The 27,280-nt window shown below is 35.5% G+C and overlaps 3 protein-coding genes across 3 annotated transcripts; all 3 read right to left on the bottom strand.

Moving 5' to 3' along the window:
• Window positions 1–3,859: 3,859 nt before the first annotated feature.
• LOC121251623 (nicotianamine aminotransferase 1-like) lies at window positions 3,860–17,956 on the bottom strand. Its single transcript, XM_041150908.1, has 7 exons — window positions 17,629–17,956; window positions 9,695–10,034; window positions 8,205–8,423; window positions 8,013–8,072; window positions 7,417–7,572; window positions 7,244–7,337; window positions 3,860–4,275 (listed from the first exon to the last, which is right to left on the bottom strand). Exons 1-7 carry the CDS (start codon window positions 17,898–17,900, stop codon window positions 4,157–4,159), a joined length of 1,260 nt encoding a protein of 419 aa, XP_041006842.1. The 5' UTR covers window positions 17,901–17,956; the 3' UTR covers window positions 3,860–4,156.
• Window positions 17,957–18,008: 52 nt separating this feature from the next.
• LOC121253406 (probable serine/threonine-protein kinase PBL21) lies at window positions 18,009–24,196 on the bottom strand. The gene is made up of 4 exons (XM_041153423.1): window positions 24,157–24,196; window positions 21,851–21,987; window positions 21,162–21,285; window positions 18,009–18,280 (listed from the first exon to the last, which is right to left on the bottom strand). The coding sequence occupies exons 1-4, from the start codon at window positions 24,194–24,196 to the stop codon at window positions 18,009–18,011; spliced, it is 573 nt and encodes a 190-aa protein (XP_041009357.1).
• Window positions 24,197–24,286: 90 nt separating this feature from the next.
• On the bottom strand, window positions 24,287–26,045 carry LOC121253405. The gene is made up of 2 exons (XM_041153422.1): window positions 25,812–26,045; window positions 24,287–24,631 (listed from the first exon to the last, which is right to left on the bottom strand). The coding sequence occupies exons 1-2, from the start codon at window positions 26,043–26,045 to the stop codon at window positions 24,287–24,289; spliced, it is 579 nt and encodes a 192-aa protein (XP_041009356.1).
• Between the last annotated feature and the right edge of the window lie 1,235 nt (window positions 26,046–27,280).

Here is a 27,280-nt window from a genome sequence, read left to right as displayed (position 1 = left end):
GTAGACTAGAATCACTACGGATTCTTAACTTGGCTCTCTACACCACAAGTAGATCCAGGAAGTTGGGTACTTCGTGAATCCACTAAAATTTCTTCTAAATAGGCTACAATCCTTCCAAGCAATCTTATAACATTGCTATTAGGATAACTTGAGATAGCATGGATGGATATCTCTAAACCTTCCTCTTCACTCACTTTCTTTTCTGCCAATCCACTTAGTTCCTCACTATCTTCCTCAAGTTCTGGTACTTCTGCTAATTGATCATCCACTTGTAAGAGATAAACTTTTGAAATCTTACACACATGTTGGATTCCATTTCTCTTCACAGTAGTAACAAAATCTCTTTCTTCTTTTTTTAATCTATTTGTACATATGAAATTTTTCTAATTGGGACACTTGATTTCTGTGATCTATTCCCTTCCCACAATGTCTCAGACCCCTTAGTATTTGTTCCCCCACTCCTTCATTGCCTCTTGGTTGTCAACAAATATTCTTCTTGGATTTTTGCCAATCCAAAAGTTGCATTGAGATTAATAAGATTGACATTCATACAGGCAACTGAATCTCATCCTTTAACCCACTAAGGAAGTAGCTCAATTTATGCATTTCAGATAACCCTTTAAGCCTATTGGACAGACCCTCAAATTTAGACTTGTAAAAAACCATAGATGATGTTTGCTTGAGGCGAGTCAAAACCTCCATAGGATCATTATAAGTTGTGGATCCAAATCTAATTTGTAAGGCTTTTACAAAAAAAGTCACACCCAGTAAAAATTCCACAATCGATAGCATCCTAATACCAGACTAGAGCCTCACCCTCCATATGGTATGAAGGCATCAAAAACCTTTGGTTTGAAGGCATTTGATGAAAATCAAAATGTTGGGTGGCTTTAAAAATCCACCCAGTAGGATTGCTCCCAACGAAATGAGAAAGTTCCAACCTCACTCCCTTAGGTTGAAAGAATCTTTCTTTACTATTAACAATTCTAGCCTCATAAGGACCATCCTCTGGGGATTACTTGATGGTTCTCAACTAGATTTTTAATCATGTCGGTAAGCTGATCTAACCTGTCAGCAATGCCATGGATTACATGAAGATGGTCATCCAATTGCCTCTGCAGAGCCTCCTACTGCTACTGCATCCCTTCTTGGTGCAACTTCAAGTTGTTCGAGTTCCTTCCGCCGTGAGGGGATCGACCTCTCTAATACCAATTGTCATGTACTTCCTTTAATCCAGCAATAACACAACCCAAACAAGAACAAACAACATAGATCTTAGAACAAGAAGAAGAAATGAAATCCAAGAATCCAAATCTTGAGTCTTGGAAGAGGCTTTTAAAGAAGCTCCAGCCTCCAATTGAATCTCAATCTTAACAAGTTTGAGCATTTACTATGATACAAGTTTCCAATTCTTATACTCTTTCTATATTACAAAATGATTACGTTTTATTACAGCTAAGGATTAAATGCAGCGTCAAGATCTTCATTCCTGTGTGTTGTCTTGTCTTCAAAATGCACAGCTTCACTTAAGTTCACCATGCACCGTTTTGATCTCCTTTCTGTTAAAAGGCGTTGCTCTCCAAAATGCATAGCTTCACTTAAGTTCTTTACGCACCGTTTTGCTTCATGTTAGTTAAAAACTATTGCTCAAATTGATCTTTCCCAAGCCATCAAACTCAGCTCTCACAGCTCTTTTCCATCTTTCTTGATTTCTCCTTCTTTCTCTCTCTCATGTTATTCTCTCTCTGTCTCTCAATAACTTTTATTTCTTTAATTTTTTTAACATCAGACTTACCACCAAAAACCTACACTAGAAGACAAGTAGCTTTTTCCTTCCTAATTATCGAGTAGCCTCCCTAAAGCATGTCAGATTTGTAAAGGAATATTATTGCAGCCTCCCATAAAGCACATTCAAACTTAGAATGATAGTTACAAAAAATGCCATCTAGCCTATTCCGTAAAGCATAACCCACTACTAATTGAAGACCTTATTACATTATTGCCCTAGTTTACTTCTAAGCCATGGCAGGAAATCAACATTTTGGGCTTGATTTCACCTAATGATTTAATGCGAGATTTTGGAATTAGCATTATGATATAAATAGCTTGATTATAAATTAGGATTAGCATACGTTAGCTAGTTATATATATTATTATTAAAGTCAGTATTTTGGAAACCAATATTTATGTAACACGCATGTCATATTTGCAAGCACGTCATTCATCATAATTCATGATCATGTTTCATTTTGCATATTATAGTTATATATGTATTATGTATGTCATGCATCTTATGTTGTATAAGACACGTAAGCTTTCATAAGACAAGTATTAAGATACATATTAAGATTAATCAGATGGTCATTCAGATGCATGGTACCAATGTAGTTAGGGTGGATGTGCAAGTCATGGACTCAAACGTGATTCACCATAGTATATTATTATTATATCAAATCAGCGGTTCCCCTTGTGGCCACAAAATGTGGCCCAGTGCACAATCTTGCACACAACGTTAAGTGTCTTGGCCAGTATGACAAATATGATAAGTCATATAATTCAAGACAAGCCATGCATGTCATAAGCATACGTAGATCATGATTTTAAATTCTTAGCATGAAATATTTTATGAAAAACCTTACGTTTAGTATGTTTACGTTATGATCAGTTTCTTATTGAGTCTTCAACTCATTTTAGTTTATTTTATGTTTTTAAATTACTCCAGGTGAGAATATTTATGAAGACAGAGCTACAGAATGAGACTTGGCCCAGGGAAGAATGGCAGAGGCCTAGATCATGCACAAAACTTTTAAGTTATGATTTTGTTAGTAACAAAGTTTGAGAAATTTTAATAAGTGCTTCCGCATAGTCTCTTTTATATTTTCAGTATTTTAAACGATTTTATTTATTATAAGTAACTTTATACCTAGTGCTTCTTTTAGAATAAAAGAAAATATTTTTAAAGTCAAGGTCAATAGTAGGACTTTAAAAATATTTCTAAAAACTTCAAGGTCAATACTTTAAAGAAAATGATTTATTCATTATGATTTTCATACTAAGATTTCTAAAAATGACGTCGTTCTTAACCCTAGGGGAGTGGGGTGTTACAATGTGGCTCCATCAAAATTAAATTAAATCTAAGCTTAGGAGAAATGATAAACATATTGATATGGACCCCAAAGTTTTTTATTATACAAGATTATGCTTCTTAATATGGAATTCAAAGTGAAAATACAAGAAACGTCATTTAAGGTTGATGATCTATGTGAAATTAATAGTTGAGAGGTTTTATTTTCTAGATTTCATTGAAAAGAAAAGAAAAATAGTTAAGGTCTTAATTGGAGCATTTTATGCTTAATCTGACACAAAAAATCTAGATTTTACATTAGACTTGATAAATTAGCTTATATACTAGAATAAAATATGGTCTTAGGTCTAAACGATCACTTGATAGTTTCTATGAAGAAAAAAAATTTAAAATATTTCATTACAAAAATAATAATGGATAAATATCATTGCAGGAAACATTGTCATCAGAAATCAGAAACCTGAAACAAATATTAAGTTGTTTTTAGAATTTTATTTCTAAATGTATGTAGCAAATATCGAGATCTAGTTTTATATATAGTTATGTCTTTATGATTTTTCATGAAATTAAGATTATATGTCATTTTTTTATTTTACATAAATGTATCATATAGGAGAAAAGTTGGCTACCCTTTAAAAAAAGTTATAATGATAGGTAATGATTAGATGAAAAAATTTGAGACTTTAAATTGAAAAGTGTATTTGAATAATGTTTGGGAATATGATGAGATGAGATGGATTCCCAAATGAGACTTTAGTCAATTCAACAAAAAGATTGACTGAAATCTTATCTTTTATGTATTGCATAAGAGTATGGATCATACAACGAGATGTTGACCAACATAACAATAACAACACAAGATCATGCAACAAGAAGTTGCCGATCATCGTCCTCTGTCTGTTATGCCTCGTTTGAGTAGCAAAACATCAAAGAGAGAGTTTTATTAACAAATCCCATCACAATTATTTTTCCTGAAATTCATGGAAAGCACTACGAGAAACCTGCTTGAACATGAGATCCAACGCATAGTTGTTGATCACCACCGCTCAATCTTGTAACTTTGAATAGATATTATTTTTTCTTGGCATGCCTTTGACAGAAGGCTGTAATTCTCTCGAGTCCGTCTTCAAGAGTTGAAGGATCAATTGCGAAAGTTATGCGCAACCAATTTCTCATTCCAACAGCGGCCCCTGAAGAAAATAAATTAGTCACCTCGTTTGTTTTTACAACTCTTTTGAATTCATATCATCTCATCTAATCATTACAACTTTCTCAAATTTCCACACAAAATAAAATAAATAATTCAACTTTTTCAAATCTCAAAATAAAAACAATATTAAAAATATATATTATAAGAATATTTTATTCAACTTTTAATTTTAATTTCAATTTTTCTCATCTGCGAAAACGAAGTTTCTTCTCTCCATGTTTTCACTCGTATCTATAATAAAAGAGATGATGCTAGGATTTTACTAGCTGAATTGATTCTGTATCTGATTTATATGTGCAGGTGTGAATATTCTACTGTTATGCCAAAAACTTTGAATGATAATTAAATAAGATAATTAAATTTTAGGAACTTTGACTCTCCTGTGCAAGTTCTGGCTACCACACGGTATTGTTTGTATTCATAATAAGATACATAATTCACAAAAATAATAAATTATGTTTAATCACCATAATATTTAAGGCTCCATTTGGATGGTAAGAGCATTTCAGAATATCTAAAAATATCTGTAAATAGTAATGAGTTAAAACGTTTGCATGGGTTTGGTGTAAGAGTGTGGGTCCCATTGAAAAAGTGAATAGTAGCGAGTTTGAATGTGCGAAGTAAGTTGAGATATATTTTAACTTACTATGGAAAGTTAAAAAAGAGGTAGATCCCATTAATTGAGATGAAATAAATTGTGTTTGGGATGTGTATTCTCATTCGTTCGAAAATATCTTAGATAATCTCCGATATTCTCTAAACCCAAATGCAACCTAATTTGATTTCCCCAACTCCCAACTCCCCGACTTCCTACTGTACCATCCAACTTTCACATATCTGACCAAACTTTAACTCATTATCAGATCACTCTAGTCCGAAGTTTTGGTTTCAACTTACCCAGCCTGCTACTAGAAAAGCGTACCAGAAGGCAGTTTCTTCCTATGTGAAAAATTGAGTCTAAACACACCTTACTTGCACTACCACATCTAAATCATTCCAAATGTACCGTTTAAATATGCATGAATTAGAAAAGCTAAACCTCTCACCATCCCCTACTGTGTCTACAACGCCCAAGCAGCTACACCCACTTTCCTCTCTCTTTTCAATCACTGAAATCCATCTTCTTATGGAACTCATGAGTGATCAATGTTTTGGACCCAAATCGGGTCCAAAAGACAAAGAAGTCCTGATACCGGCCATTCCATCAAACAACACAACTTTTTTAAATCAACCTAAACTACACAATCCACCAATCATAGAACTGTGAACAACATGGTTCAAATAAATACCCTAACAAATCATCTCTGAGAACGTTTTCATCACCTAATTCATCAGCAAATCTTTGCAATTAGCATCAACAATCATGCTGAAAGTGACCACACTCAACTCACACTTGGCCTTCACCATCCTCCTTTGCAAATCCAAAGCATCACCAATCTTTTTACAAAGCCCATTAAGAAAAGTCCCATATATAATCAGACTCTCCATGCCCATTTTTTAACTTAATTTATCGAGCAATTGTGAAATACACAATCAATCTTTAACCAAAGTACTATTTGTCACCATCCAGCTCAAAGCCCCCCACTCCATAATTTCCCCAAATCCGTAGTACTTAATTGCAATAAAATGTAATCAAAATGTTCAAAGCATACAATCAGGCTCAACAACAGCAGAATTCAACCTTCTATGCATCAGCCAATTGCCAAAAAGGGTTGTGCTTGAACCAATCTATTAAAGTATCTCTATGCGTACTGGGCTTTATCTTACCTACTTAACAAACAACCCATACATAATATCAAAACTACGATAGAATCAAAACAGTTTTTCCCCTGCATTGTTTACAAGATTGGAATTGGATGAACTTTGAAAGAGTCTGTAAAAAGAGGGTTTTGTTATTTTGACTGATTTATTGAAGTACCTTTCACTCTGTCAAGTCTCACATCAGTTCATTGATAGCTAAACTAGGCTTTATAATGATTCCAATTTGCCCCAAATGTGACTTGGATGTGATGACCCTCTTAAGTCACACATTAGATGGGAAATCTTTGATAAAGGTGAATGAGTATTATACAAATGCATTGAGTATCAAGTTCCACATTGGTTTCTTAGCAGGTGGAATTGGACGTTATTATGATTCCAAGGAGCTCAAATTATAACCTAGAAGTGGCTTGGATGTTTCCTTAAATTGTTACAAATGGTATTGGTCCTACATTAGTAAACCATGTGGCACTGCATACTCAATGCAAGGTGGCCTCAACAAGGACATTAGAAATTAAAGTGGGTGACAAGGACATTAGAAATTGAAGTGGGTGAGACCATGATTACCCAATAAGTTCAACATTGGGTGGGAAGAGATCTATGATAAAAACGCATTGAGTGTCAAATCCCATATTAGTTCCTTACTACGTGGAACTCAACTTTATAAATTATTCAGGACTTTTTCTTGGCTCTTTACATCAATAGCTAGTACTTTTTTTATGTAAGTAAGAAATAACATCAATAGCTAGTACTTACAACCTTTTTCATGTTAGTCAACTTGCAGTTGCATTATAGGGCTAGTTTAGTCACCAATTGAAGCGAGTGAAAAGAGAGAGATGGTAGCGCCAACAGGAACTAGCCATGAAAGAAGATAGAGCACAGTTTTTATCACTGAAGTAGAGGAAACAGACACACTTTGAAGCCCTTAATTGTTTGACTGGATGGAATAAAGTTCAACTTACTATACCTGTGTTTTTTATTCCCGTAGAGGAGAGGGTGTGTGTGTGTGTTTTGTAGTTGGTATTCATTTAGACACAAAATGGTGCATTTTGCTTTGGTTTAGTTTTGTAAAGACTCAGTTGTTTAGTATTATCATCATCATCATCATCATTATTTCAATCCCCAAGTTCACCTAGTGAAGGAGCTCTTGAGTGACACATCTAGGCGCGTCACAGAAAGACCTTGCATACCTGGTAAAACAATAACTGATTCCTCTTTAGCCAGCTTGAGACAAAACTCCACATCATCATTAATGTCTTCCAATGATGAGATATTTAGCTTCACCTGTGACAAATTCTATAATCAACATCTTCAAATTTTATTATGTTGTATCACAAATATGCCAGACATTTGATGTCCTTACCATCACAAACATGGATCCCTCTGGTTTGTTTGGGCAAATAATGCAAGGGATTTCCTTAATTCTATCATAACATGTGTATGCAGCAACCCTAAGGGCGTCAATAGTTTTTGAAAAGAATTCCTCCCCAGATTTTTCAAGGATGTGTGGAATCGCACCCTGATACATAAACAACCGCTGTTACATTTCAAGCAAGAGAAGGCAGAGAAAAACACAAATGACTATAGTATTGCCCTGTTATTACGTCAAAGAAAAAGTGCACATTGATGATGACCAGATAATTCTTGAAACAAATTCTTGTATGTAGCCACATAGTGGTAGAATCCACCCATCCTTCCAGCCGAAGAGCAATTTAGCCTAAACCCTACGTATAGAGTAAACTCCTGGTTGGGTTTAGAGGTAATAGGAGCTTTCAATATCATTATTTCTCTAATCTGCTATCTAAAGAAATTCTTCTATATTATCTTTCAGGTAAATTTACATGAACAGGAATTAAGAACTAAAGTATATATTAAGCTCTAAAAATGTTTGCAAGATGAAAAACTGATGTGTTCATTCATCACAATATGCTTTCTTAAAAAAAGGCACCCTTTACAAACCTGAATAAATGTTGTCGGATCAGATGTCATCTCCATACAACCCATAATGCATTCTACAACCTGGGAGGAAAATTAAAAGGTGTGAATATCCTATCTATGCTGTGTTATTATCATCCAATAGAAGTGTAATATACTAATATGAGGTAGATTCGTGATCAAGTGGGGAGAGAGAGAGAGAGAGAGAGAGATGACCCCCAATTTTTGAAGGATGCCATTAGGATCACATGTCACTAGCCAACCAAGTCGCCAACCTGGTACTAGCCATCTCTTTGATATAGACCCCAGAGTGATGACAGGCACTATTGATCCAAATGCACCCATTGGCACAAATGGGTTTGTTCCAAATGTGAGGTGGTGATAAACTTCATCTGCAATCACCAGAATGCCCAGCTTTCTTGCTGTCTCTGCAATCTAATATTCAGAAAAACGACCATCACTAATTGTAATTTCAACAACAGAAAACGTACAACTTAAGAAAACTCATGTCTATTATGAAGAAGGTATTAATCATTAACTCCAAACTGTTAAATCAGCCGTTGTTTATCCATTACAAAATTTATAGTTCATTTCTCTTATAAGCTTAATGCATTCCCACATGAATTTAACTTCAACAAGAGGTGGAGTAACACCCTCCAATAAAAACGTGATAGTTCAGTTTTTTAACAAATGATAAAATAGACACATCACAATAGATTACACTCAGTAAAATTTAAACTATTTAAATTTAATTTAAAAAAAACTGGGGGCCGGCCGGCAACCACCTCCAACCCCGGGGACATGACGGATATACCAAATTTAATGCCTTCCCAGTGCCAGATGATGGTGGCAGCAGATTCGGCAGCAGGGAGGCAGTGGACTGTGCCATCCGGTGGCCAAAGTTGGTAGCTTCGGGCGCCTTCCTGGCACCAGATGACTAATGACAGATCCGGGCAGAGTGCCGCATCCACCCCTTCCGGGATGGTTCGCACCAGATTTGGCTACCAGCCGCAACCAACTATATCCGGAGCTGAATTCTGCTTGAACCGGCTGAGTTTTTCAAGAACTGGCATTGACAGACTCTGCCAAATCTGCGCCTTATCCAGCTTGTTCCGGTGAAGCCGGCACTGGTTCTGGCCAATTCTGGCAAAACCAGTTCCAGATCTGGTGTTGTATGATTTTCAGCCACCTCTCAATGTGGCAGCCGCCACCGACCGGTGGCCGATCTACACCCCGAGAAATGGCTAAAGTAGTCATCAAAGGCGATTTAAAATTTAATTAGTATTACAACTCCTCTCAACTCATCTCATCTAATCATTACAACTTTCTCAAATTCTCATACAAAATAAAATAATCAATTCAACTTTTTCAAAAAATAATATTCAAAAAATATATTCTAACAATATTTTATTCAACTTTTAATTTTAATTTCAATTCATCTTCATCTCATGCGAAAACAAACTAGAACTAGTTTTGATTCAAAATTTTTATTTCAGGATTTTAGTAATAGTTAAAAAACTACGGAATCCTTAAGCGGCAGCACGTGGTTGGAGCCAGCTCCTAACCAAAAGTGCTACCTTCCTATATTCTCAGAAGTAATTTGACTCTATTCATGTAAAAGAGATCGGTTAAAACGATGAAGGGATTACAGCAAATCATGAGGACTAATGATTAATCTTGCCAAAGTAAATGAAGGTGTAACCTACCTTCTTCAAATGTTGGTGTGTATAGACACTTCCACAAGGATTGCCGGGGTTTATGATGACAATGGCAGCGGTATTCTCATCAGCAAGGGCTTCAACACCCTCAAGATCAACCTCCCAACCCTTTTCTGGATTAAGATCAAAATGACGGACGTCGAGTTGCAGATATTCCGCACGAGCCTCATAGTATGGGAAACCGGGTCTTGGAAGCAGAATGTTGGCACCCGGGCAGGCTAGAACTGTCAGTATTACTTCAATTGCTTGATTGCATCCCAGTGCGAGATAAACATCATCTGCTGACAATGCGTATGGAAGATCACGAGACAGATAATCTGCTATAGCCCTGACGTCAGAGTTCAACCATCAAATAATTAGATTAAAGCCTCGTTCGATATAAGAAAGTGAGTTTCATTTGGTCGTTATAATTTTATTAAATTTTCATATAAAATATAATAAATAATTTAAATTTTTTTTAAATATCAATTAAATTTTTTCAAATATTAAAATAATAATAATATTAAAAAATAATATTATAATAATATTTTTTTAACTTTCATATTTTATCTAAAACTATTTTATTTTTTCTCTAAATCCAAACTAGTCATAAGGCCCCTTTTGATATATAAATAGTATCATCTCATCTCGTCTTATTATTATAATTTTTTCAAATTTTTACATAAAATATAATAAATAACTCAATTTTTTTTAAATCTCAAAACAATAATAATATTAAAAAATAATATTTTAATAATATTTTATTCAATTTTTAACTTTTATCTAAGATCATTTCATTTCATCTCACTATCCAAACTGAACCAATATTTGATTTGATTATTTGCAAATAAATATTATGTGTTTCATAACCCTTAAATAATAGGCTCTTAGCATTAGTTAGTTTGTATGGTAATTTTAGAAGAGTTCTTCTACTCATTATTTTTATATTTGAAAAAAAAATTAAAAAAATAATAATTAAAATGTAGTGGAACGACGAGTTGAGTTTTCTCTTTTTTTTTTTTTTTTTTTTTTTGCTAATATTTGTTCTTTCTAACAGGCAAGAAAATCTCTGAAAAATTGAACTTTCAAGAAACTGAAGAAAGCATTTTATCTCTCTCAATTATTTTAATAACTTATGTTATATACATTCTTCGTATGAAATAAGTCCAAGCAAATGAAAGTGAAAACGAGGCAGAGCATGAATTTTTACCGCATTGTTAAGGGTTGTTTGGGGTTGAGATGAGAAATTTATATATAATAGTGAAATAATTTGAATTAAGATGTTTTATTAGATTTTAAAAAATGATAGAGAAAAAATTGAATAAAAATATTACAAAATTAAAATATTATTATAATGTAATTTTTTAATATTATTTTTATTTTTTAATTTGAAAAAATTGTAAGATTTTTTTTTTAATTTAAAAAAAGTTGTAATAACGAGTTAATGATTATATAAAAAAAATTGAACAATAATACAAAAAGAAGTGATATAGTTATAAACAGATTTTAAGATAAATTTACATATATTTATAAGAAGTTAAAAAAGATTCTAGGTGTTAGAACCCTTGATATTTCTTCACTCCATTTCATATTGTAATGAATGATGGAAGAGATGGATGGAAGTGGAATGTTACGGCAATGCTCTAATAATCATATGCACTATAGGTGTTTGAAGAATGGAAGCAATGGAAATGAGTATGAAGAAATGCATTGATATTTGGATTGATACGTTGGAACTCATTCGAGGTAGTCCCTTCCTCCTGCAACAAACTATAGCTATGAATTTCCTTAATGTCTGAATGCCTCCACTCAGGCCCCGTCCTTTTCCAAATACCAAAACTCTAACAAATTTTGCAGGCTAAACTAACGTTACTTGCTACTCACTGTGACTGACAGGACACACCGTTTTGGTCATGACCAAAACGTTGCGTCTTACAACTGAATTAAAAGGGAACTTGCATACTAAAGAAACACCTTGTTTTTTGCCTTTAAGAGTGCACACGCTGCGTATAACACTGAAATAAAATTAACATGTTCTTAAAAGCTAAACGCACCGTTTTGGCTTATAAATGCCAAAATGTTGCGTCTCATAATGGCAACCCAATCTAACTTAGCTGCAAACGACGTCGTCCCCACTTCTCTTACTTCAAATCAGTTCCAGTTCACTTCAGTTTGATGCTTCCTGTCTTCATTTCAGCTTAGGGTTCTCTTCTTCATTTCATCGTCATAACAAATCCCCCATTCTTCATAGCACCTTGCCCACAAGGTGTGGGTAAAGCTGCTATAGTTTCCATAGTCTCTCCCACGAGTTCTCTTCATCTCCCAATCCCCTCCATTTAACCAAGATTTCAGTTACCCCACAGTTTCCTTCTTTCTTCAGACGATGATCTACCACTTTTTCAGGCTCGGGAAGAACTTCACCCTGTGAATCGATGGGAGGGAGTGTGGCTAACAGCTGGATTGAGTTTCCCACCTTCCTTTTGAGGCATGATACGTGGACGGTAGGGTGTATGTGGGATGATGGGGGCAGTTTAAGCCGATAAGCAACCTACCCGATCTTCTTCTCTGCTTGGAATGGCCCAAAATATCAAGGAGACAACTTCATATTTTGGCGATGTGCTATGGATTTCTGTCAGAAGGGTTCTAGCCTTAGGTACACCCATTCCCCCTCTTCGAATGTTCTCTCGGTTCTATGCCTGTCAGCTTGTATTTTCATTCGGTTCTTTGCTCCTTCCAAGTTCTCCTTAAGAATTTTTATAACCTTGTCTCTGCCTTGTAATATTTGATCCACTGATTGGTTATTTGAAGTCCCTGGTATATATGACAGAAGTAGTGGTGGGGGTTACCCATAGAGGGCTTGGAAGGGTGTCATCTTAGTAGCTGTGTGATAAGATGTATTATACCACCATTCCGTGAATGGTAGCCATTGTGACCACTTCTGAGATGTAGTTCCAGCATAGCATCATAGGTAACCTTCCAAGCATTTATTGAGAGCCTCTGTCTGTCCATTGGATTGTGGATGGTAGGCAGAGCTTAGATTAAGAGCTGACCCCTGTAAGGAAAATAAAGATTGCCAAAAAGAACTCACAAATATAGGGTCACGATAGTTCGGGGTAGGCCGTGTAACTTGAACACATGATTCATAAACAGACTAGCCACCCCAACTGCTGTGTAAGGGTGCGACAAGGGTATGAAGTGCCCGAATTTTGTGAATCTATCCACCACCACTAAGATCACGTTGAAACCACTGGACTTGGGCAACCCTTCAATGAAGTCCATGAAAATGTCTGTCCATGCTTGTTTGGGCACGGGTAAGGGTTGCAACAACCCCGCTAGTGGTGTTGTTTCATATTTCATTGCTTGACAAATCACATACTCCCTCACCACCCTTTCTATGTCTTTTTTCATACCCCTCCAATAAAAGTCCCATTTAGCCCTTTGATAGGTTCGTAAATAACCCGAGTGACCACTCATAGGATTATCATGTATATACTGCAAAACTTTGCCCTTAAAAGAGGAATTTGATGCAATGACTATTCTGCCCTTCTTTAATAATAAACCTTGTTGCATCTGTTAATTTCTTGGTAAAACAGTAGCCTCCCTGACTTGTTTTAGGATCTCCTTAAGCTCAACTGACTCTTCATAGTTGGCCTTAAGTTCCTCTACCCATTCGGGTGTTGGAAACGTTATCATGGCTAAGGCTCCAACCTCTAACTCACATTCTTCCTCTTTTCTTAACAATGCATCCGCTACCACGTTTTCTTTTCCTTTCTTGTAAGTAATAACAAAATTGTATCCCATTAACTTGCTCACCCACTTTTGCTGAGTCACGATGCCAATGCATTGTTCCAACAAAAACTTTAGGGCCTGCTAGTCCGTTTTAATCACAAATGATTGCCCTAGGAGGTAGGGCCTCCATTTCCTCATCTAGCACGAGAAGCTCATTCTCATATGTGGAGAGAAGGAGTTCTTTTCCCTTTAAGGCCTTGCTCATATAAGCCAGTGGCTGCCCTTGCTGTATCAAAACTGCCCCCATTCCTCTTCCACTCTCATCGCACTCAATTGTGAAGGTTTGAGTGAAATCTGGCAACCTAAGCACAGGGAGCTGTGTTACAGCCAATTTCAGCTCCTAAAAAGCTTCAGAAGCAGCATCATTCCATAAGAAAGCATTTTTTTTAGTAAATCCGTTAAGGGTGCAGTAATAGTCTCATACCCTTTTATAAACTTTCGGTAATAACCCGTCAACCCTAAGAGTCCTCGTAAGGATTTGACATTGGTTGGTACAGGCCATTCTAGCATCACAGCCACCTTCCGTGGGTCAGCCATCACTCCTCTTTCACTGATTATATGCCCCAAATAGTCTACTTCATTGACCCCAAATTGACACTTTGTTAACTTAGTGTAAAGCTGATTCTTTTGTAGTACTTCCAGCATCACCCGCAAGTGCTTCAAATTTTCTGTCCAGCAGCTGCTGTACACTAGGATATCGTAAAAAAAAAAAAACTAACACAAACTTCAGCAAATAAGGCCGAAACACCTCATTTATCAACCCTTGAAAAGTTGAGGGGGCATTAGTCAAACCAAATGGCATCACGAGAAACTCATAGTGTCCCTCGTGGGTTTTAAAGGCTGTCTTTGCTACATCCTCGGGTACCACCCTGATTTGGTGGTATTCGGACCTCAAATCCAGTTTTGAAAAAACCACCAACCCATATAACTCATCCAAGAGTTCATCAATAATGGGGATATGAAACTTATCCTTTATGGTTTATTGGTTAAGTGCTTGATAATCGACGCACATATAACAATTCCCATCCGCCTTGCGGACCAAAAGTACGGGAGACGAGAAGGGACTTGAACTGGGCCTTATTACACCTGATTCAAGTAACTCAGCCACTATCTTCTCAATTTCTGACTTTTGGTAGTGTGGGTAACTGTAAGGTCTAGTGGAAATGGGTTGGGTTCCTTCTTTAAGGGGTATTCGATGGTCTTAGGGCCTTGAGGGTGGAAGTCCCTTTGGAATGTTAAACACCTTTGCAAACTGTGAAATTAGATTCTGCACCTTATCTCCCCCTCCTGAAAGCTGTCCCGCACTAGTTACAGTAACTAGCTGCAAAAACAACCATTTTCTCCTTTGCATAGATGCAAGCATGGCCTTTCCCCCTGTTGCCACAGTGAGGCCTTCTAATTTCAGCCCCAACAAATCCACCTTTTTCCCACCATATACAAACTTCATAGACAACTCATAAAAATCCCAAACAATAGGCCCAAGTGTCTCCAGCCAATCCACTTCGAGAACTACATCGCAACCACCAAGGGGTAAAACATAAAAAGAGGGTTGAAATGAGATACCTTGCACCTTGAGATTGACGTTGCTGCAGAAGCCTAGGCCTTGCACAATCTATCCATTAGCAACCTTAACAGCAAGTCTCTTTGTCTCATCAACCACCAGCTTGGCTGTTTGGGCAATAGAGGGATCGACAAAACTGTGTGTTGACCCAGAATCGACCAAAAGAACCACTTGTGTGCTTCCCATCCACCCCATGAGTCGCATAGTCTTCGAACTAAGGGTCCCTGTAATTGCATTTAAGGATATCTCAGGTTCTACCATGATCCCTTTCTGTTTTGAGTCCCCTTCAATAAGTAAATAAGCAACCATAGAAATTTCCTTTTCACCTTCCTCCGTCTCTCCTGTGTCCTCCACTCCTTGTAGAAGGTACACCTTACCTTTTTTGCAATTGTGGTTGGGGTTCCATTTTTCATCGCCATGATAACACAACCATTTCTTATGCTTTTCATCCCAAGCCGTGGAAAAAACTTTTTTGGTAGGAGGGCTGTATTTCTGGTTGCTATTCCCGATAGCACTACTATTCTTGTTGCTGGAACTAAATTGCCATTTCTCACCCGAGAACTTCATTGGTTTCTTAGCACTAATAAGGTACTCTTCTTGAATTCATGCTAATCCAAATGTTGCCATTAAGTTGTGTGGGTTAAACATGCGAAGAGGCAACCTTATTTCGTCCTTAAGGCCGCTGAGAAAGTAACTTAGCTTATGGTGGTCAGGTAAGAGCCCCTCACTCTATTCGAGAGTGCCTCAAAACTAGCCTTATAGGCTGCTACTGTGGTGACTTGCTTCAACCTTGTCAAGGTTTCCATAGGGTCGTCATAAGCAGTTGGTCCAAAACAAACCAACATAGCCCTCACCAAGGTTTCCCAACTCACAAACTGGGCTGTATCTAAGGCCTCTTGATACCATACTAATGCTTCTCCCTCCATGTGGTATAAGGCCAATAATAGCTTTTGGGTAGGGTTTGTTTGGTGGTATTCAAAGTACTGCGATGCCTTAAAGATCCAAGCAGATGGGTTTTCTCCCGTAAAGTGAGGAAAGTCCAAACGAATACCTCTTAAAGCTGGCCCCCTTTGTTGCACTTGTTCATTATCTTGATGATTTTGCAAGTCCCGTGCCATATTTCCCTGGTGAGCAACTAAGGTTCGAACCATTTCAGTAACCTGGTCTAGCCTCTCGTCAATGGTGTTGAAGCGTGTTTGGTTGGCTAGATGGTTCTCCTCCAAGGCATCAATCTATTGCTGCATTTGTTTGGATCTAGTAGCTTCAGCCATGATTGAAAGATTCTGGGCTCTTGGATGGCAAATGTGTATGGTTGTTTGTGGCTTTTCTGGGTTGTGTATTGTTTTACTGTACTGTAAATCTATTGGGTTGTGTATGGTTATGGGTGAGGGTGTGGAGGATGATTTTGGCAGGATTGGTGCTCAAGATACCACTTGTTAGAACCCTTGATATTTCCTCACTGTATTTCTTACTGTAATGAATGATGGAAGTGGAATGTTACGGCAATGCTCTAATAATCGTATGCACTACAGGTGTTTGATGAATGGAAGCAATGGAAATGAGTATGAAGAAATGCATTGATATTTGGATTCATACATTGGAACTCATTCGAGGTAGTCCTTTCCTCCTGCAACAAACTACAGCTATGAATTTCCTCAATGTCTGAATGCCTCCACTCAGGCCCCGTCCTTACCCAAACACCAAAACTCTAACAAGCGTTGCAGGCTAAACTAACGTTACCTACTACTCACTGTGACTAACAGGACGCACCGTTTTGGTCATGACCAAAACGTTGTGTCTTACAACTGAATTAAAAGAAAACTTGCATACTAAAGAAACACCTCGTTTTTGGCCTTTAAGAGTCCACACACGCTACGTATAACACTGAAATAAAACTAACATGTTCTTAAAAGCTGAACGCACTGTTTTGGCTTATAAATGCCAAAATGTTGCGTCTCATAATGGCAATCCAATCAAACTTAGCTACAAACGACGCCATCCCCACTTCTCTTACTTCAAATCAGTTCCAGTTCACTTCAGTTCGATGTTTCCTGTCTTCATTTCAGCTTAGGGTTCTCTTCTTTAATTCGGCGTCATAACACTAGGTCCCGTGTGTAAAGAAGTATTAAATTGAAAAAGGTTGTGAGTCTCAAGTGTAATAGGTTTTGAGTTGAGATGAATTTAGTAATTTGAGAGTTAGGTATTTAAATGTTAAATTCAGATTAAAATTAGACTGAACTAAGTTGAGGCTATCAACCAAACGCACGCTTATTTTCCTTTTTTGGCTAGCCTTCGTCATAACTTGTAGTCTCTTCCAATGATTAGTGAAAATATTTAAGTAGTGTTAAAAATGTTTGTGAATAATAATGAAAAAATAATATAAAAGTAATATAAAATATTGAATAGTAGTAAAAATAGATGAAAAGTAATGAATAATATAAAAAATAAGTGAAAAATAATAATAAAATAAAAAATAATAGTGAAAGTATTTGAGAATAATTAATATACTTTTGGCTGTCAAACCCAGCTGTTACATTTAAGAATCTACCAAAAGCCATAAATAGAAGACAGTATCGATACCATAGAACTTTACCTCCTTGCCGGCAGAATTCCACCACTGGGTATATAAGAGTTAAACTTAGCGGAGCGGACGGCATCAACAATGGCATCTTCAGCTACGGGGGTAGTTCGGAAGCAGGGAAACTTGGAGGGGTCGCCATGGCCGAGAGGCACAGTTGGCCTTGGATCATCTTTATTAAGATTTCTGATTATCTTCGCGAGAGTGCCTCGTATGGTGGTTTCCGACGTCTTGTTCAGCCTTTCGTTCACCCTAACACGCCATCTCTCAGTCGGCCCGTTTTCCATTTCCTTTCTTGTGGGGATCGAGCAGACGTGAAGTATCTTTCCAGACACGAGACCTAGCTAGTACTAATATATATGAACTATGAAATCGATGCATTTTAATTAAATATTTTAATTTGTCGTTTTGTTAAGGTTTTTATAACCACTAAAGTCTAAAAAAGGACACCTCAAGATGTCTCCAGGTCGTGATAAAATCGGAATTTTCTTGTCCTTCTTCAGTGCGTGGTGCATTTGGATGCTCCTTGACTTCATCAGGTCTTCAATCTCAAGGTGCTGATAGCTAGCAAACCAGCCACGAAGAGCACACTGCTGCTGCTCAGAGTAGCAGGAAGATTCCTTGAGAAAACAAAACCAAGAATAGCAGACCTTTAGGCTATAACAAGCTGCACAAACAATCTTTAGACATCAATTCCCAATAAGAGTACAATTATCATGAATCAGATTGTTTGCTTGATGATATGGGGGATGCATAACGTTCATGGAGTTAGATGTGGACCAAGAAGACTATGGTTTGACAGGAGGTACTTAAATAAATGTTGAGATTTATGCAATAAAACTTGGAGTGCTATGAAATTCTTCCATTATAAATATGGATTGTTAGCAACTTAAATTAGTTGAAAAAGTGTAGTGAATTGAATATTCAGTGTTTGTTCTTGTATGGGTACGGATGAATAGACCTGGTTTAGTTTGTGTGTTGGTCGTGCTCATTTTTTATTTTCTGTAAATCTGTGTTGGATTATGGGGTTTTTCATGTCATAAAATAGGACCATATACGGTTACGTATCCAATTGATGTTTTAAAACTGCACGCCTTCTCTTTTGTTGACGGATTTTGTTATACATCATCTAGTATTTATCCCGATATTCCATATCTGATAGTTTTTATTTTTTTTAAAAGATATGGAGTATAGGATAATGAATAGTAGCTGATAGGAAGATTAATGACTCGTTTGAATAGTAAAATGAGATAAGATGAGATGATTTTAGATGAAGTGAATAAAATATTATTATAATATTATTTTTTAAATATTATTATTGTTTTGAAATTTAAAAAAGTTGAATTATTTATTATATTTTGTATGAAAATTTGAAAAAGTTGTAATTATAGATGAAATGAGATGAGTTGAGAATATTTCTCGTCGTTGACTAAGGTCCTCTTTGAATGTTGAGATGGTCTCAATCCCTTTCATCACATCTTAACATCTACGTATTATTCAAATACAGACACTTAAGTTTCAAATTTTCATCATTTTCATCAAACTATTATCTAATTATTACAACTTTTCTAAACTTCTAACAAAACACAAAAAATAATTAAATTTTTTCAAATTCTAAAATAAAAATAATATTCTAATAATATTTTAATTTTATAATATTTTTGCTTAACTTTTTCTCTTTCATTTCTCAAAATCTCATAAAACATTTTAACTTAAACTATTTCACTACTATTAAAAAATTAATTCATTATTATTCACAAATTTTTCATCCTATCTTATCACATCTCAACTTCCAAACGAGATAACTGGTCTTGTTGCATTATCCTAGAACATGCTATTACACCTGCAATTTGTTATATTATTGTCGATCTACACTAACTGCTCTTTGTTATAATTTCTATTTCCTTTTCGATAACGATTTGTTCTGTTACTATTTATTTAAGGATTAATGCATATATAGATGGGTGCCGATCCTTCTTTGCCACTCTTGCAAGAGAATGAACATGCATGGGGTTAGCGATGAAATTACGGATACCTGTGATACACAACTCCAAACACAAATATGATGCAGTACTATAGTATATCAAATACTGTTTTTTCCTCACAGTCGTGGGAAAAAATATATTCTTAATGGAAAAAAAATTTTTGCCACCAATTTATTCCGTGGGAGACTCGTGTGCGGCACATAACTAGTGGAGACAGTTTTTTTCTACCAAACCATAAGTTCATGGAAAAAGCCTTCTTTTTCCCACGACATCAGTGGCGGTTAAAACCTTTTTATCTTCGTGGCAAATAAGGTCTTATCTAGTAAAATGTGGTGGAAAATAATATCATTTTCCATGAGAAGAGGTTGTGACAAAAAAATATTTACCCATGACAAACCTTTGTAGAACAAGTTGTCTTTGGTATTTCCAATAAAATACTTTCTTAGGAAAAATATATTTTCCACAGAGTATTTTGTCGGAAATACTTATTTACGAAGAAATTTTATCGCAGGGAATAATTATTTTCGGAAAAAAAAAAGTATTTGCCACGATTTGCATTTGCGACAAATGTTAAGAAATTTTAGAAAAAAAAAATTGTAAAATAAAAAAATGAGACCGAGCCAAAAATAATCATAACAAATAGTCTAATATAGGCTAAAATAAATATATCTAAACCTTGGAAATCCAAATTCATGCTTATAATACTTTTTAAAAAAAACATATAAAATTGTGCTAACATTCACAAGAAAAACTTCTAATGAGAACGCAAGAAAGGAAACTGCCCATACAATTTATATATATATACCACACAACCACAAAACTTTATAAGTTACAATTCATGGCTCCACAAAACCACTACCATACAATCCATTCGAGCTTTATAATATCAACATACAATCCATTCAAAGCACTCATTTGTTTTTACAAGCTTCATCCATACCCAATATATTTAATATACATAAATTTGTCTATTAAACCAACATCATCATCATTCTTTACAAACTCACTACAACTTGATCTTTTCGTAAGCAACTTAAAGAGAAAGGAACTAAAATTGTAGTTTAATCAATCCACACTAAAGCTAGTGAAAGAAGGGGAATAACCCCACAAATAATAAACTCCAACTTTATTCCTTATAATTTATTCTAGTGCCAACCAAACATGATTAAAAAAATCATGTAGATAGCAAAAACTTCATTAGATAACTAGCTAGCAAGCTAGTTAGTCTACACATTATACTATAGAGAGCATTTTTACAACATGTAGATAGTCTACACATTATGAACCAAAACCTAGTCAAGCTATAAACTCTTACAAGTGCATGTAGTGGATACATATTCATGGATTCTACCCTTTCTTGCAACCAAATAAAAAGGCATCAGTCAACACTTGAAAAGAAAAATTCAAAAACCTTAAAGGCTAACCCAATTAAGATGACACAAATAAATACAATAGTAGTTAGTTAGTTCAAAAACCTTTAACGGACTAATTGAGATTCAATCATAACTCCAAAAAACAAAGCCCTTGCAAAACTTAATCAATTCTAGTCGGAACATAGCTTACCTGTCATAATATACTCGGGTGCAGCATACCCATATGTTCCCATTATGCGAGTAGAAACATGAGACTTGTCTCCCTCTGGCCCATCTTTTGCAAGGCCAAAGTCAGAGACCTTTGGATTGTAGTCCTATTTGTGAATCATGTATATAAAAACCCAAGTAGTAAGTTAAAAGCTGGTGATTTGATTATAATTTGACATAATAGTACTTTGATTGTACTAGAATAGAATAGAATAGATTTGTCTCCTTAATACATGTAAGTTTCAAGGAATTTGTAATGAATTCTTTATCCAAAAAAAAGGTCTAACAGGGTAAAACGCTGAACTACTTACAAAATGTTTCACATAGATTGTATACTCCTAATCCAATTGGTAAACTTTTGAGGCGGTATAGTAGGAATCCACCTTTCCCCTTACCAAATTCCAACTGTTGTTGGCATTTGCTCCGTAAGTGCCACTCTCATGATATTAATCCCACTAATTTTACTTATATAAAAAAAAAAAAAAATCCAACTGCCACCACATTTTATAGTTAATGCATTTGTATTAAAAGAATAGAGTTCCATCATTATAATCTCTAATGAGCCTTCATCTAAGAAATTGAATGGTGTATTTTTCTATGATATGAAACAAAGGGAAGCCAAATAATTACTTGATTTTATTTCTTCAACAATTATTCAGTTCGTATACTAACCAAGTCTAACAAAATATTAGACGTCTTAAAATCACGATAGATGACAGGTTTCTCAGCTTCATGGAGAAAGTCAAGTCCTTTTGCAGCTCCAAATGCAATTTTCATTCTAGTGGACCAAGACATAGGAAGCAATACTCCTACAAAAACAAAAGACAAATTACGTTGTCACTATTGAAACTAAACTATAGCCATGCCCAACTGCCAACAACAACAGATTCAGAAATTACAGAATCTGTCTAAAAACAACTTCCTAATCAATGTTTTTCTCCAACACTAAGTAAGATCGCTAAGAAGACATGGGTCTTCAAACACCTTAGAGAAAGTTAAACAGCAGGCTTGCCACACCAATGAGAAAATCTTGAGACAAGTTAGTTATATATATATATATATATATATATATCTAATAACAAGTTTAAGGCCCAAGTTTATTTTTTGTTAAGAACTCCAGTAATTGTTATCTACTCTTTAATTCTAAAATAAACATGAAAATATAAAGAATCATATAACTAAACAATAAACAATAAAATAAAGAGAATGCCTGAAGAATAGAGAATCAACGTTATCATCAAAAAAATTTTGATTAGCTCTCTTTATCACCCCTTCTATGTCAACCCTATCTAAAGGGCACATCATTTATTTAAAAAATTACAAGAAATTCAAGAGACGAGTTCTAAGAAGAATTGATATTCTAGGTAATATTTTTTCCCAATCCCACAAAGGCAAAAATCATAGGAACACAACCAGAATATTGCCATTTTATGCAAAGTAGAAAGAGGGGGCAACAAAGCTAAACAAAGCCTCCACCAGACACGCAAGAGCATACTTTCTTCACTACTACGACCGAAGGTAGAAGAAAGAGAGAGAAGACAAAGGTAGAAGAGAGAGGCTTACTGTGTCTCTAGAAGAGAGAGAGAGAGGTCGTGTGGAGAAGGGGGTTGGGAAGGATGGCTGACTGGGTGAGGCGCGCGATGTGGGGGAGGGGGACTGGCTCGGGGTGAGGTCATGGTGGAGGGAGAGGGTCATAGTCGCAGGGAGAGAGAGAGAGATGAGAGTATCGGAGGGAAGAAAGGGGAAAAGAAGGGTTTTAAATTTATTATCTTTTTCCGCAGTTTATTATCGCGGCATAAAGCCAACAATCTCGCCGCAAAAACTAATAAGCCACGAAAGGAAAATATTTTTTATTTGCGGTGATAAAACGTCGCAACTAGGGGTGAGCTCGATCCGGTCTGATCCGGTCTTGGTCGATTTTGTAGACCGGATTGGACCAATTCGGTCCAGGAATTCTCCACCCTGGACCGGACCAAGTAAGGTATAAGACCGGTCCGGTCCGGTCCAGGGTTGGTCCAGTCGGTCTGGACATACCTAAAATGGGCCATTCAGTCCATGTAAATTTGATTTTTTTTTTTCCAAATTTCAATTATTTTCAGCCCACATCAAATTTTGTACATTTTTTTTAACTAAAACTACTAAAAAAAACTTTATCTTGAAAAATATAATAATAAAAAAAAACTAATCTATCTAAAAAACTAAATAATAATAATAATAATAATAATACAAAAGTTATTACAAATTACAAATTATAAATTATAAATTATAAATTACAATCCAAAACTTAACAACTTAACAACTTAAGTACTTAAAATATAATGGGTAAAACTAGTTAATGATATTCTAGCCAGTCTTTAAAGAGGAGTGATGTTCATATCTACTTAACTACTGGAGCTCAAGCTCCTACTTCCCATGTAAGACATCCTTGCAATCAAATTTATGCAATAAAGCAAAAGTTACCAAGGACCCAAAATGAAAAACACCAAAAACCAAAAATCTTATGGCTTGTCAAATTGTCAATACCCAAAACTTACAAATCATATATCTTATGACAAATAGACAAGATTTTTCATATTGAAGTTGCATTATGTAAAACCAAATCCTCAACACCACAATTGGGAGAGAAAAAAGAACAGACGACAAATATCCAGCTAACAATAAACATTTCACATGGAACACAATCCCCACATGCATCCCACTAAATAAATATAGACAGATTAATAAATCATAACCCACATAAAGAGATTATCAGAGCCTAGCTTACCAACAATCTTCTCACCCCTTTAGTCTTTAATCATCATTGGGTGTAGGGCCAGTAGGTATTGAATTTGACCCCTCCACAGAATCAGCAAAGTTCGGGTCTCCAACAAGTTCTATCCATAAAAATTTAAAACAAAACAAGTTAAATAAAGTTATATAACATAGAAGATAAAACAAAATAAACCACAAAATATATCAAAGGTAATTTTATTACATACCCATATAAAGCTGCTTCACGAATTCCTCCACTTCATCCATTAAAGTCCTAAGGCTTATTAGAGTAGAAGAAGAACGAAGCCAGTTTTATGCACATATGAGACCCTTAACACTCATTGGATTTAAACTACTTCAGAAAGGGTCAAGTACACGACCCACAGTGCTAAATGTAGATTCAGAGGCCACAATAGATACCGGTATTGCAAGTACATTGCGTGCAACCTTTGAAAGTACGCGATATCTAACTGAATTCACCTTCCACCAAATTAGAAGGTCAAAACTATCATTTTCATCCTCACATCTTTCAGCTAGATATCTATCAAGCTCTGACTTACTTTCCAAACTATCTTTTAACTGCAACTGTTGCTTAAATTCAGCCATAATTTTTGCCTTTCTACTAGCCACCTTGTCAGCTGAAGAAGCTACATCTTCATGTTGGAAAATTGTGCGCTGAGGAGAATGCCCTTCTTCATTTTCCTTGTATGCCTCATATATGCGGATAAATGTATTTTTCACCTTCCAATTGAAATCAATTTTTTTGCATGATCATGTGGATACATTTTTCCCAACCCAAAATCAAGGTATTGCATCTTGTTGCGAGGATCGAGAAGAACACCAACATAGAGCAACATATTCTGATTTTCCAAGTTCTCCTAATACTTGTCAAACTTTCTCTTCATATTTGTGGCCATTAATCCTACCACGGGGTTTCGTTCTTTACACTCCATATTAATGGCATCTTTAATAATAACCAATTCCGGAAAAAAAACATTACAAGTTACATATTCACCCCCCGAAAATTTTAAAGTTGCATCATGAAATAATGTAAGGAACCTCACAAACAACTGTACCTTCACCCAATCGGATGCATTGGGAAGCCCTAACTTCTTTGACTTTCTCGTATTCACCATATGTTTTATATTTTCATCATCGACATTGTCATCATCATCATCTCTAATACTACTAAGGAAGCACAAATCTTCTTCCTTCAACCGATCAAAAGCCCTTTTAAATTTTGAAGTCCTCTCCAACATAAGATAGGTGGAATTCCACCTAGTCGGTACATCTAGGCAAACTTGGCTTTTAGATTGAGTATCTTCCAACCCCACATATTTCTGAAATGTACTCCAACTTTGAGAGGAGGATTTAACATACTTCACAACACCCCTCACCTTCGCAATAAACTCATCATATTCTTTTAACCCCTCATGAACGATTAAGTTTAAAATGTGAACACAACATCGAACATGCAAGAATTCATGTTCCAAGATCGTGTCTCTCTTATACTTTGTTTTTTTTTCAAATAAGAAACAACCCCATTATTAGAACTTGCATTATCAAGTGTGAGTGCAAGTACTTTTGGTCGGCCCCAATCATGCAAACATATCTCTATGCCCTTACCAAGGGTATCACCCTTGTGATTTTCAACCAAACAAAAGGAAAGAATCCTCTTGTGTAACTTCCAGTCATCATCAATAAGGTGTGTTGTAAGACACATATAGTTTAGGTTTTGCACGGATGTCCATGTATTCGTGGTGAGAGAAACTCGCTCCTCTCAAAGAGCATTTCTCAACTTTTGTTTTTCTTTTAAAAACAACTTAAAGCAATCCTTGGCAACCATCATACGGGATGGAATCCCTACCCACTTAGGGCAAACCACAAGCATAAACTTCTTGAAACCCTCCCCTTCAGCATGCCTAAAGGGCAATTCATCAAGAATAATCATCTCTGCTAAGGCTTGTCGGCAAGTCTCAACACTAAATGCAATAGGTACAAGTTCTCCACTATCACTACCACTTCCTCCCTCCACCTTCCAACCTAGAGTCGTCTGAGATTTATCCGTCTTCTTAAACGAACATTTCTTACATTGGTGCTCAATGTGACACTTCATGTTTTTCGTACCATTGGTCTTCGTATCACATGCATACGAAGCACCACAATAATTACATGCAGCCCTAGGTTTACTTGGATCACCTTTTAGAATTTTTGTAAAGTGATCCCAAGCAAAAGACCTAACTCTACCTCTTTGTGACCCACCAACTGATTGATTACTTACATTGGATGGGCGTGGGGTGGGGGTGGAGGCATGTTTGGTGTTGACTCTTGCACATCATTTGTAGAAGACTCCATCTATAAAAAGGAGTCTGAACAAACAAGACAAAATGACAAAAGAATTAGAAAACAAACATTAAAATATAGTGTTCAAGCCTTGTAAATTCACAGCAAGACCATAATGACTGGACAAATTAATCTAGGTTTTTTCATTTTTCTACAAGTTAATGCATCTCAACTATATATATATATATAATACATAATATATGAGTATATATATTATATATATAATATATATGAGTACATATATGTATGTATATATATGAGTTATGTTTTCTGTGTGTGTAAAAAATATACTGTGTTTGTGTATGTATATATATTTTTTGGACAATTTATTTTTGTAAACTTGGCCATCACAGACTCACATCTAAAATCAAATAAATTGAAAATTACAAACTTCAATTGTGCTTCGAATAAAATACAACTACTTCAACCAACAAAAACAGTAACCATGCAACAAAGTCACAAACCCCAATCCAAATTCATACAATATCAACCATAAAACAAGCCATAAAACCATAAAAAAGCAACCATAATGCTGGACATTACTTTTAAAAGCATGAATGATGATAATGCTAGACATTACTTTCAAAAGCTGACATTACTTTCAAATTCTGGATTGAGTCATTACTTTCTAATATTAGCTTTTCCACTGACATGTATTAAATGAAAACAATATTGGTGGTGTTAGAATACAGTAGTTCAAATTCTGTTTTGTGTTTTTGTGTCCTAAATCTGCTCTGTTTTTGTGTCATGAATTAGTTAAAGGTTTTAAATACACACACTCTTTGTGGCATTCTACAATTAAAGTTTTAATTTGTCATGAATTAGTTAAAGGTTTTTCTATCCTGAGTTTTAATCTGTCTTAAATTACTTAGAGGTTTTTCTATAATAACTAGCACCAACACTAAAGTTTTTGGTGATGAATAACTAAATTTATTAAATGAGATATACTAAAATAATTGAGTTATGCTAAATAGAACTTGTAAAAAGTTTTAATGCTAGGCATTAACC

Source organism: Juglans microcarpa x Juglans regia, chromosome 2S, assembly GCF_004785595.1.
Source record: "Juglans microcarpa x Juglans regia isolate MS1-56 chromosome 2S, Jm3101_v1.0, whole genome shotgun sequence".
Taxonomy (NCBI): Eukaryota; Viridiplantae; Streptophyta; class Magnoliopsida; order Fagales; family Juglandaceae; genus Juglans; species Juglans microcarpa x Juglans regia.
The sequence above is the reverse complement of the archived record's forward strand: the minus strand, read 5'-3'. Positions and strand labels throughout refer to the sequence as shown.

What these genes read in the sequence shown, in the direction of transcription:
- LOC121251623 (XM_041150908.1), bottom strand. Translation starts at nt 17,900, where the DNA reads ATGGAAAACGGGCCGACTGAGAGATGGCGTGTTAGGGTGAACGAAAGG. An exon ending in GGAATTCTGCCGGCAAGGAG is followed by an intron (nt 10,035 to 17,628) that starts GTAAAGTTCTAT and finishes CTCTGACGTCAG; the next exon opens with GGCTATAGCAGATTATCTGT. An exon ending in CACACCAACATTTGAAGAAG is followed by an intron (nt 8,424 to 9,694) that starts GTAGGTTACACC and finishes TCTGAATATTAG; the next exon opens with ATTGCAGAGACAGCAAGAAA.
- LOC121253406 (XM_041153423.1), bottom strand. Translation starts at nt 24,196, where the DNA reads ATGGATGAAGTGGAGGAATTCGTGAAGCAGCTTTATATGG. An exon ending in CGTGAAGCAGCTTTATATGG is followed by an intron (nt 21,988 to 24,156) that starts GTATGTAATAAA and finishes TTGTTTTTGTAG; the next exon opens with GAGTATTGCTTCCTATGTCT. An exon ending in CTAATATTTTGTTAGACTTG is followed by an intron (nt 21,286 to 21,850) that starts GTTAGTATACGA and finishes ATTCACAAATAG; the next exon opens with GACTACAATCCAAAGGTCTC.
- LOC121253405 (XM_041153422.1), bottom strand. Translation starts at nt 26,045, where the DNA reads ATGAAGTGTCACATTGAGCACCAATGTAAGAAATGTTCGTTTAAGAAG. An exon ending in TCAAGAAGTTTATGCTTGTG is followed by an intron (nt 24,632 to 25,811) that starts GTTTGCCCTAAG and finishes GAGGCATACAAG; the next exon opens with GAAAATGAAGAAGGGCATTC.